General features: G+C 44.5%; 1 protein-coding gene across 1 annotated transcript; it reads right to left on the reverse strand.

The window, feature by feature from the left end:
* On the reverse strand, window positions 1–11484 carry LOC137426707 (uncharacterized). Its single transcript, XM_068115501.2, has 2 exons — window positions 10556–11484; window positions 1–1826 (listed from the first exon to the last, which is right to left on the reverse strand). Exons 1-2 carry the CDS (start codon window positions 11387–11389, stop codon window positions 1113–1115), a joined length of 1548 nt encoding a protein of 515 aa, XP_067971602.2. The 5' UTR covers window positions 11390–11484; the 3' UTR covers window positions 1–1112.
* Window positions 11485–13284: the final 1800 nt, after the last annotated feature.

Below are 13284 nucleotides of genomic sequence, written 5' to 3' on the forward strand. Positions count from 1 at the left end.
TGCATTTGATGTCATCCAAATGAGTCTTTTAATATGGTGAATTCAAATATGGCATTGATTTTTTGTTATATTCACTCTGAAACATTAAACATGAAAGAAAACCCAACCACTTGGGAACGCCCCTAAAAATTCTGCCCCGTACCTCAAAGCCGATGACGTAATCCATGTGACGTCACCTCCAGAACGCAGCTCGCTCGCAAGCTCCACGTGCATTTGCTTGATACAAATCAAACACTTATTTTAACTCCAATTTACATTCTGCTTCCACTTTTAGTGAGAAGTAGGGGTCTGTGCAACCATTCGTAAACTTTATTTGGTGCAAATCGGATAATTTTTAGCCGAGTTACCTCAGACCGTGAGTTGTTATTTATATAATTCATACAGTGCAGTACGTGCAGGCCGCTCCACGGAGCGACCTTGCGGGCTTATCAACGAGGCGAGGCGTGACACACATGTGTCTCAGTATACCTCAGATCAAGATCAAGCAAATCAAAAGTAGAGTACGTACAAATTACACGGCACGGATCGCGGGCCGAAGCATAGCGAATCGAGATGGCATGGACTTCGTTGTGGAGGTGACGTCACCGGTCACGTGACCTGCGGTTCGCTGAACTCCACTTTTTTGAGGGGCGGGGCATAACAAGTTGTGAAAAACACTACAAATGTTCAAAATATTGGTCTAATTATCCCATTGTTGATTTTAAAAAAGAAACGGGTGATTTCTTCACGAGGAAGGTCAAGTTAATATATAAATAACCAGAAACTTTTGAATTACATGGGACCTTTAAACTGGGCGTGCCATCTGCCGGCATTAGATGGTGGACGTGAAATATCTCTCGGTGTCCTTCGCAAAGAATCGGCGAGCTATCTCCAGCACCCTGGCCATATTACAAATTCCAGCCCTGACTTATTGAACCAGTGTCGACCCAACCAAAGGTATACCTGAGTACCTGCTTCGGCAGCACCAACGCTCTGTCTAGGCCATATCGTCTGGAACAACATGATCATGAGTATAATTTGAATCAAACGTCCATATGCCAAAACCGAAAACATGTTTACCACATTTAGCATGTGAGGTTGACGAAATGTTTGATTGTGTACGCGAAGAGGAATTACCGTGGAAGGCCGGGCCAATCAGGCGCAGCCCAATCCGGTGGTTCTGTTTCAAACTGCCAATCTGGGCCACGGTAGCACAGGGCATGTAGACACATCATGAGCTGCCGGGGGCTGGGATCTGGCCTGTGAATATGGCACTCTGTACACAATGGATCAAGCTTCTTCCCCAGCTCAGCAGAAATAGTGCGTGGATCCCTGGATTGTGACAGGTCTGCATTGAAAACGTCATTGTTTTTGCATTTCATGAAGGTAGGTGTCGTTATACCACTACCCTCCCTGAAGGTCTTCGCCTCTGAACCCTTAGCCCATTCTGTATTGCTTTGAAGATTCTCTTCCTGAAACAGGATTCTTGCTGGAGGGTCGGGCATTGTCTCTGTAAGCTCCTGCAAGATCTTCGGAAGGGAAGGAACCGGCACTCGATGCCAAATATTTGAGCTATACAGTTCATCACCAAGGATTGGATGTCCCAGGTGCAATAGGTGCACACGGAGCTGATGGGTTCGCCCAGTGATGGGCCGGCACAGAAGCAGACTCGAATCGCTGATCGAATCATAGCGGAGGCTCCGGAACACTGAGGAACAAGGTTTTCCGTGTGCTAGGTCCACGTGGCATACGCCGAGCCGGCACACGGCCTTGGAGATGGGCATGTCACATTCCACGTCTCCCTTGGGAAACTGGCCAGACACGCGACACAGGTACTCCTTCTGCACCTGATGCAAGGAGTAGGAAATTTAGTTGAACACTAAATAAGGCTGTGCATTTGCAAAAATCGATCGTTTTCTGAAAAGTCCATATGGTCTCCTGCAGTTATTCTACAACATGATCGATCGTACCATGAATAGCAAAAGACCAATGTTGTGACACTTAACAATCGTTGCATAATGCTATTTCCCTAGATTTTATCAATCCCTCAAAGATGTATACTTTAGGGCAAATTCATCAAATTACCAGTGATAACAGCCATATGTAGTTATCATTTTAATTTACCAGCCTTTATAAATGTGCGTGAAACAGACTGCTCAAGTAAACAAAAAGATTCATAAATAGGCTAATGCCATTTGTCCCAACCTGAAACAGACACACTCCTCGGAGAGAGAAAATATTCAGCAAAAGTTGCTTCAAATTAATCCAAACCTATGGGAAAATTAAAAAAAAATTCAATTGGATCAAAAATTGAACCAGGGTGGTGTATAAGGCAACAAACCACTGCTTCGATCGCTCCCAATTTTTTTTTCTGTATTTTTTTACTTGCTGTAAGGCAATATGCAAATCTATATTTGCTGTTGAGAAATATGATCAGAAATATGAAATTTTGGAATTTCACAATACGTACTCTATACAGTATATTTAATAGGCTAATGGGGTCTGTTTGTTCCCCTTCCTGACCCCTGAAACACAGAAATGCTCCGTGGAGACAATAGATTATGTAAAGGTTGCTTCAAAGTTCAAATTAATCCATACCTACGGGAAATTTATAATCAGGTAAAGGTTGCTTCCAATTAATCCAAACCTACTGGAAAATTATAATACTGCCTCAATTTAGCTCTTCCAACCAGCACAAGAATAAATGGGTGACTTTTATTTTTCTATTGTGGTATTTTTAGAAATGGGTTCCAGCTAGTTTATATCATTCAATACTTTGTGTGTCCATCCGTTGCCTTCTTGAGTTCCATCGCTCTATTACCCATGCTTCCTGTATACGACTGAAGCACTCTTACAGGAATATTGTGCAAAATATCCTGTAATAGATTCCACAGTTCTGGAAGGTTAGTTGGGTTCCCCCTCTTCTCCATTTCCAGGTAATCAGACATGGCCTCGATGGGACTCATGTCCGGACTCTGAGGGGGCATTTCTAATACTCGGAGCACAACAGTTGCCACCTTGTTCTCCAAATACTGTTTTACTATATTGGCAGTGTGTTCTGAATCAGTATCTTCTTGGAAAAGAAATCCTCTTCCAATTAAACAATTTCCACCAAGAACTGCATGGTGCTGCAGTATCTGCTTGTCCTTCTCTTTTGTGAGCGTTCCATTGATATTAACAAGTTTTCCTACACCAAAAGCTGAGATACAAATGTTCTTCAATTTTATTAAGGTTTGTGGTTAAGGTAGTTTTTTTTTGTGTGTGTGCCGACATTTTTTACCCACCCCAGGAGTTAGGAGCGAGGAGCACAAGCTTTGTACATATTTGAACTGTTGGTTGAAGGGGTGTAGAACGGTAAGGCGAACAGGTAAGTTAGCTGTGGCTCGCTTCCCACAGCCCCCGCCTAATTTATTTCATAGGCTAATTAGGTGTGAGTCAGTAAGTGTAATTTTTAAATAAGATTTGGAAATATTTTCAAATAAGAATTGAAAAAGAGAAATAAGAATTGAAAATCATAAGAGATCGAATTGTGAGAAACAAAAGTAAAAAAACAAGATGTGTGTGTGTGTGTGTGTGTGTGTGTGTGTGTGTGTGTGTGTGTGTGTATATCTGTGTGTGTGTGTGTATATATCTGTGTGTGTGTGTGTGTATATCTCTGTGTGTGTGTGTGTGTATATCTCTGTGTGTGTGTGTGTGTGTGTGTGTGTGTATATCTCTGTGTGTGTGTATATATATATATATATAGTTGCGGATCTCCAACGTCGGCCTTCCCCTTACCAAGGGGGGATTAATCCCCTTGTCTTTTATCTCGCCGACACGATCCGGGGCTATCACGTTCCTTCCGGTCGGCGTTAAATAGGGTTGTAAGCCGAATTCTTATTACCTAAGTACTAACACCGGCCGTGAAGCAAGGAAATAACCCCACCCGAACCATGGTTTTAGTGGACACGCCGAGCGATAGTGAGCCGAGATTCGGGCCGTTAACAGGAACTAACCAGATTGGAGCGGTTGTAATCGTGCCACGCTTACCCAATGGAAGAAAAGACTGATACGGTCGAATTAAGAGGAAACAGGAAGAACAAGTCATTTATTACACACTTTGTACAATGAAGAGGTAGAAGAAGAAGAAGCAATGTACAGTGAAGAAGAAGAAGCAGATACACAGGGAAGCCTCATAACAGTCTTAACTTATCCCTGGACACGGGCCCGTTCACACTCAGACTCAGACTCACATGGGGTTTGTAGATGGTCAGGCGATGGTCCAAAGGATCGCATCCACAGCACGCTCTGGTCCCCGACTCGTACCACGAAGGCGATGGTAGACGGCAGGCAAGCTCTCCGCGTGTCGTTGGCGCGGATCGGACAATTATATAGGAAAGGTTAGCTAGGCTGGGCGGTTATTCCACGGCTCACGGCCGCGTACGTAATAAACGAACCGGCTAGGCGGTTATACTGGCGGTCTCAGCAAGCCCAAAGCCAACCCCCCAACGAGTTCTTGCAATCAATGTCAACGTGACAATCCTTTCACAAAGCGCTTATACGCTCCAGTCCTTGGTAATGCGCGAATATCCTCTTACAAAGGCAAGCGCGATTCCTTCAGTCCTCCTTTCCGCACAGTCCTGTTCACCGATCTCCACTTGCCAGTCCTTCTGCACGAGCGCTGTTGCGTAAGTCCCCCAGCGAGTCCTGTAGAAGGGCTTTGTGCTCGCGGTTATATAGTGCCACTTAGCGAACCCTCTCAAATCTGGTAGATGCGCACTCACCACGCCCCTTAGCCATGCCCACTCGAGCCCTGGTTGGTTGTTGGGGTCTTACCGGCTCCACCCTTGATGTCTGCTTGACGTGGCCACACCCCCGACCTCGCGCTCCGCCCCCTTTTCGGGCCTTACCTCGTGGCATTTGGGCTGGTTTGAGCATCCTAATGCGAGGGGCAATGGGGTGCAGACTGGATAGTGCGCAATGGAGTCGATTGGAGGGAGGCTGCAAAATGTTTTTATTTATTTTACACAACGCAGGTGATAACTATTGGAAATGGCCTTATCTCACATATACTAAGAAATAACTAACGTTCTAAGGTGACCTACGTGTTGCATGTGGACTAACTATGGGGGCAAAACCTTTAACCTTTATTAATCAAATATGTACACTTTTCAGAACTGCAACAATATATATATATATATATATATATATATATATATATATATATATATACACAAAGAATTAAGTTAAGCACCCCTACACAAAGAATTAAGTTAAGCACCCCCTAATATATATTCTTTGTGTATATGTATACATTGGCAAATTGCGAAGATGGTCCCTCCAATAGCCAATCTGGATGAATTGGAACGTGCATTACATCGGGAATGGAACAACCTGCCACAGCAACGCATACGACGGCTTACAGGGTCTATGAGACGTAGGGTTGAGTCAGTGATCCGATCACGTTGGTCCTACACACGTTATTGACGCAAAGATCGCTAGAGGTCTTCTCAGAACAATGACTGTACGTTAGAAAACATAAACGTCATCCACACTGTCCGTGATGGACCTATAGCTCCATACTTAAATTGAGGTGAAAATATGCCTAAAATTCCCAAAAAATTTCACCTTAAATTATTCAGAATAAAATATTGAAAACGGCATGATTGTTATGTTTTTATGTGACCATAATATCACTTCTCCAGAAAATATAGCAATATCATGGGTATATTACACTGTTTTGACGACAACAAACTTGTAATGTGCGAGGTTGTAAACAAACGGGGGGGGTGCTTAACTTAATTCTTTGTGTATATATACAGTGAAACCTTGACTTACGAGTGCACCAACTTACGAGTTTTCCGAGATACGAGCCGTCGCTCGGGCGGTTTTTTGCTTTGAGATGCGACCCGAGATCTGAGTTACAAGCTTACACCACCCGCCACTAGGTGGCCCAACGAGCGTTCCGGTCACGTGGTTATCTTGCCGTGCAAGCATCTCTGCCGTATATCGCTGCTGCTTTGTTTTCGCATGTTGGTTATTTTGGAAAATTTCTTAGTTTTAACCATGGGTCCTAAGAAATTGAGTGCCAAGGGCAGTACTGAGAAGAAGAAGAGGATGATGTGCTTGGATATAAAACACGAAATCGTCGAAAAACATGAGCGAGGTGTGCGTGTTGTCGACTTGGCGAGGCAGTACGATCGTAGCAGTACGATCGAAACATTTTGAAAGGGAGGAAGAAACAAACCTCGTTGGACAGGTTTTTATTGAAACGCCCTGCAAGTGAAAGCGAGGAAAGTGTGGCGAAAAAGGCAAAAGTCATCTCCTCCACCTCCACCAGCATCTTCGTCTGATCTTCAAGGTAAATACACTTAATAAAACCAGTAATTTCTTTACATTGTGGCGGACACGGAAGCTCACTGGCGTGGTGACATCATTCCGCGCACCAAGTGGGCGGCGGTCACGCCGAGGGGTAGGCGTGGCCTCAGGATATACACCAGGCGCGCAGCCAGGAGCGCGCCAGTGTTAGAGTGAGCTCTTGAATAAAGACTCTTACAAATTACCGCGTTGTCCGCTTCCTCCTTGTTTACAAGCAGCGCGCGTAACGCCGCTTATTATGTACAGTATATACGAGGTCGTGCTTGTTTATACATTATATGTTATTTATAAAGTACATTTTTCTTATTTAAAAACACGTAACAAAAAAAATTGGTGTGGTTTTTTGGGGGCTGGAACGGATTAATAGCATTTCAATGCATTGTAATGGGGAAATTTAATTTGAGAAACGAGCAAATTGAGTTACGAGCTCGGTCACAGAACGAATTAAACTCGTAAGTCAAGGTTTCACTGTATATATATATATATATATTATTTATATATATATATATATATATATATATATATATATATATATATATATATATATATATATATATATATATATATATATATATATATATATATATGGGGTGGCCACAAGCAACACGTAGGTCACCATAGGATGTCAGTTATTTCAGAATATGTGTTAGATAAGGCCATTTTCCAATAGTTGAATCTGCGTTGTGTCAATCAAATAAGAGTAGGCCCTTTCGTTCATTTTGCAGCCTCCCTCCAAGCGACGCCATTAAGCACTCCCCAGTCTGTGCCCCATGGCCCCTCCCAATTTGGTACGCTCCTTGGCCGCAGCCTTCGCTGCCCTTGAGCGTGAGCTCGCTCAACGCCGCCATAAGCCACGAGGTGAAGCCCGGAAAAAGGGGCTACGTTACAATACGAGCTGCCTGCCGTGTTTTTCATCACCTGGACCGGAGCCGGACTGGAGCCTGGACGCGCTGGTGACCTTCCACTCGACCATCTGCAATCCCCGTGTGAGTGTCTGTATGTGAGACGGGCCCGTTTGTCCAAGGAATAAGTTAAGACTGTAATTAAGACTGCCCTGTGTACTTCTCCTTCCTCTTTCTTTCTTGTACATTCTTTCATTTCCTCGTCTTCTTCTTGTACATTTGTTAATAAATTGCTCTGTTCTTCCTATTTTCCTGATGTCCTCTTATCCGATCGCATCAGTCTTTTCTCCATTAGGTAAACGTGGCACGATCGGAACCGCTATAATCGGGTCTAGTCACCTGTTCACAGCTCGGATCGCGGATTGCTATCCGCTCGGCATATTCCATCCATATCCGTGATTCGAGTGGGAGTTATTCCCTCGTTTCCGGTCGGCGTTAGTACTTAGGTAGTAGCGAATCCCGAGGCCGAACAAACCCTACCTAACGCCATGCCGGGAAGGACGTTATAACTTCCAGGACTCGCGTCGGCCTGATAAAAGGACAAGGGGATTAACCCCCCCTCGATAAGGGGAGAGCCGACGTCGGAGATCCAAAACAATATATATATTTATACAGTCACGTGAAAAAGTAAGTACACCCCATGTAAAGTTTTGACTTTTTCAACATATTTCAACATACAGCTATTTGATCTTCATTTCAACAATATTGATAGATAAAGGTGATATAATATAACAAATATCATGAAACATTCACATTTTGTAGTCCATTGTATAATTTAAAAAAACATAAATGCAAATTTTGCATGTGGAAAAAGTAAGTACACCCCTACATTTGTCACTACTTCAAATACCTAAAATTAGAATCAGGTGCACCAGCTCAGGTGCAAATGATTAGAACATCGTTAGAGAGAATCTTGGAGGAACCTGTCTTATTTAAACCTCAGACATTTAGTTTGGTTTGCTCTTTGTTGTTGATGTGTGCGGCGCCACCATGCCGAGATCAAAAGAGCTCTCTGAGGCCTACAGAAAGAAGGTTATGGATGCCTACGAGTCTGGGAAGGGATTTAAAAAGATCTCCAAACAATTTGAAATCAATCATTCGACTGTCCGGAAGATCATCTACAAGTGGAGAAGATTCTAAACAACTGCCAACTTGTTCAGACCAGGCCGCCCCAGCAAGTTCAGCCCGAAAGCAGACCGCAAGATGCTGAAAGAAGTCTCGAAGAACCCCAGAATGTCATCACTGGACCTAGGGTAGCTCTTGCCACTGTTGATGTCAAAGTGCATGAGTCTACCATGAGAAAGAGGCTGCACAAATTTGATCTATATGGGAGGTGTGCCAGGAGGAAACCTTTGCTGTCCAGAAAGAACATCAGGGCAAGACTAAAGTTTTCCATTGAACACCGAGGCAAAGACCAGCACTTCTGGAACAATTCTGAAAGACCAGCACCCTGACAAATCTCACACTCTTACGATGTCTCTCCGAAAAGACCGACTGGACAACCCTCCCATCCACTTTCTGAATTAGCCTCTCCAAGAAGTTCTGTCACTCAAGCTTTTGGGTCTCACTATCTGCCATGATCTTTCCTGGGAAAACCACATTTCAAATCTGGCCTCCAAAGCCAGTCGCCGACTGGGCATCCTCCGTCGTGCAAAGTCCTTCCTTGGCACACCTGAGCTCCTCACCACATACAAGGCTTTCATCTGCAGCTCAATGGAATACTGCTCTCCCCTCTGGGCTGGTGCTCCTGCCTCACACCTAGCTCGTCTTCACGCTGTTGAAACCAAAGCATTCAGAATCATTGGAATCTCCCGCGATGAAGCTAACTCCAAGGGCCTCTCACTCACTCACCGCAGGCAGGTTGGTGGTCTTTCCATCTTCTACCGACTCCTCTCTGGCCTTGCCCCCCCAGCTCTCTCTGGGCTCTGTCCCACAAATATTCCTACAGGTCGCACAAGATCTGCCTGCAACCCTCTTATGGTCAAACTGCCAAAATCAAGACTCTCTGCTCACCTTCACTCCTTCATTCCTCTCTTCTCCCGCCTCTGGAACAAACTCCCTCACTCTCTTCAATCCCACTCCACCCTCCAGGTCTTTAAAACTGCTGTTCACCACCATCTCTTATCTTCCCCCATCCAAAACCTTGATCTTTTCTACCCCCGCTAATTTCACCCCAATTCCACTTTTTTGAAATACCAACTTCTGTCCTGGAAGTCCTTGGTGTCCTTGTGTTTTATACTTCTCCCCCCACCCCCCCCCCCCTTCCCACGCCTCCTCCTCCCAAGCCCTCTCCCTTCCACACATCTCCCTGCTCTCAAATGTTGTGTTTGTGTGCTTCCCCTTCTCTCCCCATCTTGTTTTCCACTCCCTCTTTTTGTGTGTTTTGTTTGTCTGTTTGATTTGTTTGTGAAGTAAATGTTAGCTCTTTCACGAGCCTCGATTCAGTATACAAAAAAAAAAAAATGTTCTCTGGACAGACGAGTCAAAAAGGTAGAGCTATTTGGCCACAGTACCAGAAGACATGTTTGGCGAAAACCAAAGACAGCATTTGACCACAAGAACCTGATTCCAATGGTAAAATATGGTGGTGGAAATATTATGGTTTGGGGCAGCTTTGCTGCATCAGGGCCTGGGCAGCTCACCATCATAGAATCCACGATGAATTCTTCATTGTACCAGAGGGTGCTTGATGATAATGTGAGGCCATTTGTCGGAAAGTTGAAGCTCAACCGAAGGTGGACCTTGCAACATGACAATGACCCTAAACATACCAGTAAATCCACCAAGGAATGGCTGAAAAGAAAAAAATGGAGGGTTCTGGAATGGCCAAGTCAAAGCCCGGATCTAAATCCCATCGAGATGTTGTGGGGGGATTTGAAACTAGCTGTGCATGCAAGAAACCCCTCAAACATCGCACAGCTGAAAGAATTCTGCATGGAGGAGTGGGCAAAAATTTCTCCCAGTCGATGCCAGAGACTGGGAGACAGTTATAGGAAACGCCGACTTGAGGTTGTTTCTGCCAAAGGGAGCAATACCACCGATTAGAGCCAAGGGTGTACTTACTTTTTCCACATGCAAAATTTGCATTTATGTTTATTTAAATTATACAATGGACTACAAAATGTAAATGTTTCATGATATTTGTTGTATTATATCACCTTTATCTCTCAATATTGTTGAGATGAAGATCAAATAGCTGTATGTTGAAAAAGTCAAAACTTGAGATGGGGTGTACTTACTTTTTCACGTGACTGTATATATATATATATCATCATCATTGAAAATATATATGTGTCCAAACCTCCACCTGATCTTACTTGTCTTAGCCCAAAATGGCTTGCGAGTCGATTTGCCTCCTGCTTACTCCTGGCCATCACCACAAGGCCAGAGGCAAGGCGGTCAATCCTGTGACAACAAAGAAGAGCAGGCAATCCAAGCTCACGGGCGCTCAGCAGCAGCAGCGTGTTATAATAGTAGCGTCCAACCGGGTGGACCGGAATCGATGCCGGCTTGTCCAAAGCAACTATGTCTCCAACTATAGACACCAGTCTCGGGGATCGTGCCAAGACGGGCGGTTCATGGAAATGAGCTACAAAAGAAACGGTGTCGCCAAGACGCAGAACTGTTGTCAGGTTTGCGTCCCGACGACCTTTCCTGCCATCAGACACCACGAGTCGACCGTCTGCGAGCGACGACGCGTAGTTCTCCATGGTTTCACCATAAAATTCCTCCCCGAGAACGTCCCCAAGGGGTCGTCCGACCCAACGTTGCCGACAATTTTTCGAAAGCTTTTTGTAATAAGGGTCCACTCTGCGCAGACCATCCTGAAGTCGGTATCGAACCTCGGTGTCGATGCGTGGCAACCCTTGACTGTCGTCATGGTGACCGGTCTCGGACTTGGAGACGTCCATCTCCACCGTCGGTCTTGATCTCGCCGGTCCAGCTCCGCTTGTCACCTCCTCCCTGGTCACAGATTCCACAAACTTACAACTCGACCCTTCTGTTTCCCCTCTCGGAACGCAGGTTTCCCATGTGATCTCCGTACACATCCTCGTGGTCGTTCCAAGACCAAATACTGCTTTCGCTCTCCTGGTCAGTGATGTTACAGAGGTCTTTCTCACCAGCGCAGTCACACTCAGCACCATGAGCATCTGTTCACTCTCTCTCTTCAATCCCCATTCCCGCTCTTGCCCATACTCGATTGTTTTAATTGTTGTTCTCGACAATGAAATAATGTTTTGTAAAAATTCAGACTGTTCTATGTAATAACAAAACTATTTTTTTTACTACAAATTTTATATCAGTAGCAATACAGGGCAATTCGTAAAAACGACTTCCGGTTAGAACTATTTCGTTTTTGAAGGAAGAAATATTTATTTAATACTACATTTTGGAGCTGTTGTAGATTTATCTCCTTACCTTTAAAATGTTTTATTTGTAAACACGAAGCAACTTTTCGACCCCCAAAGCTATCGGTAGACGCCGTTGGGTTATTTCCGGATAGCGACGGTCGCCGCCATTTTAGCGCGGTGAAAACAACTCCCTAGCAACCATTTGACCGTCATTGCTTTTTACACAGGAAGAAGAAGAAGAATATGGTCTATTCACTCTTGTTATATGTATGGTAATGTGCGATAAAATTTGACTTAGTCTGTGCGTTTTTAAAATACAGTAAGAATGAGACGACTTTATTAGAAATAATCTTTTTAGCTCACCTGGACTTTAGTCCGGTGAGCTCATGCGATCGAGCAGAATCCGCAGGTATTAAGTCAGTGAAGTGAATCTGCAGCCTAAACTTCTCAGCTATTGTCGCTTGACCCAAACACACGATTTTGATGAAACTTGGCCACAACCTTCATATCTGATGCTTAATGAAGGTGTATTTACTGCCTCAAAATCTGCATTCATTGAGGGGGTTGGGAGTAGGGCTTGACCTCCCCGCACCCACAAAAATAGGTATTTGTTCTCTTATCCAAGACTGCATACACGCTTTCGATAAAAAAAAATTGACTACAGCCTTCATCACCTGTGATGTACCAACGTTTGTTCACGACATTTTTAAAAAATCAGGGCTTTGTCCCCCAAAGTAGGTATTTACTTTATTTTCCATGATATATTTTGCGGGTCATCCACATCTACCAGTGGTTCCCTGGTTCAACCAGCTGAGCCCAGGGGCATTGGCCCTTTCTTATAACTAGGAGGGACCTGCGGAACATCTGCACAATGTAAAACGTGATGTCAAGTTCTCAACTCTCCCACCCTCCAACAAACCCCAAGTCCTCCACCTCCCAACCCTAAGGAGACAATCCTCTCCCCACTCCAAGCCTTCAAACCCCCCTCTCTCTCCACTACCCCCTCCCCCCTTCACCAACACAACACCTCACCCCCCCCTCCCAACCTTTCAAAGCCTCAAATCCCCCCCCCCCCACCCCCCAACTCTGTCCTCCTCTCCTCATCCTCCTCCCATTCATAAAAGCAAGCAGACATTCCCACATTTTTAAAATGATACTGTTCGTAATTTTTGTTGTGTAGTCCACCCAAATGTCATTAAATTACCTGGAAAATCTTAGTAACGATGAAATTCAATGCGATTGGGCTAGAAAAGTGTCCTTAGATTCTTAGAAGTATCTAGCAGATGCTGACGTGTAATAAATTGCTAATTGGTAGAAATCCACGGTGAGTTATTTTAGTGATATCAGAGTTCCTGAAATAATTTCCTTCTGCATAATTGAATACCAGTATTATCATATCCCTTAGAATGAATGAATGTGATCCAGAGGAATAAGCGCTGTGTGAAAATAGGAGGTCGTTATAACATTGTGCCGATGAAGAAAGGTTCCCGAGAGTGTAAATATTAAGTGCTATAAAATAGAGAAAGAGGGGAAGGGGAGATAGAGGGTAAGGGAGATGGGGAGGGGGTATGGAAGAGGTTAGGGGAGGGGTAAAGGAGGGGGTTTGAGACTTGGAGTGCAAGTCAGGGAAGGGATAGGGAGGAGGTGCGAGGATGAGTGGATGGGACGGGTGTGAGGAAGGGGATGGGAGTGAG

Source organism: Myxine glutinosa, chromosome 5 (genome assembly GCF_964187855.1).
Source record: "Myxine glutinosa chromosome 5, kmMyxGlut1.1, whole genome shotgun sequence".
Taxonomy (NCBI): Eukaryota; Metazoa; Chordata; class Myxini; order Myxiniformes; family Myxinidae; genus Myxine; species Myxine glutinosa.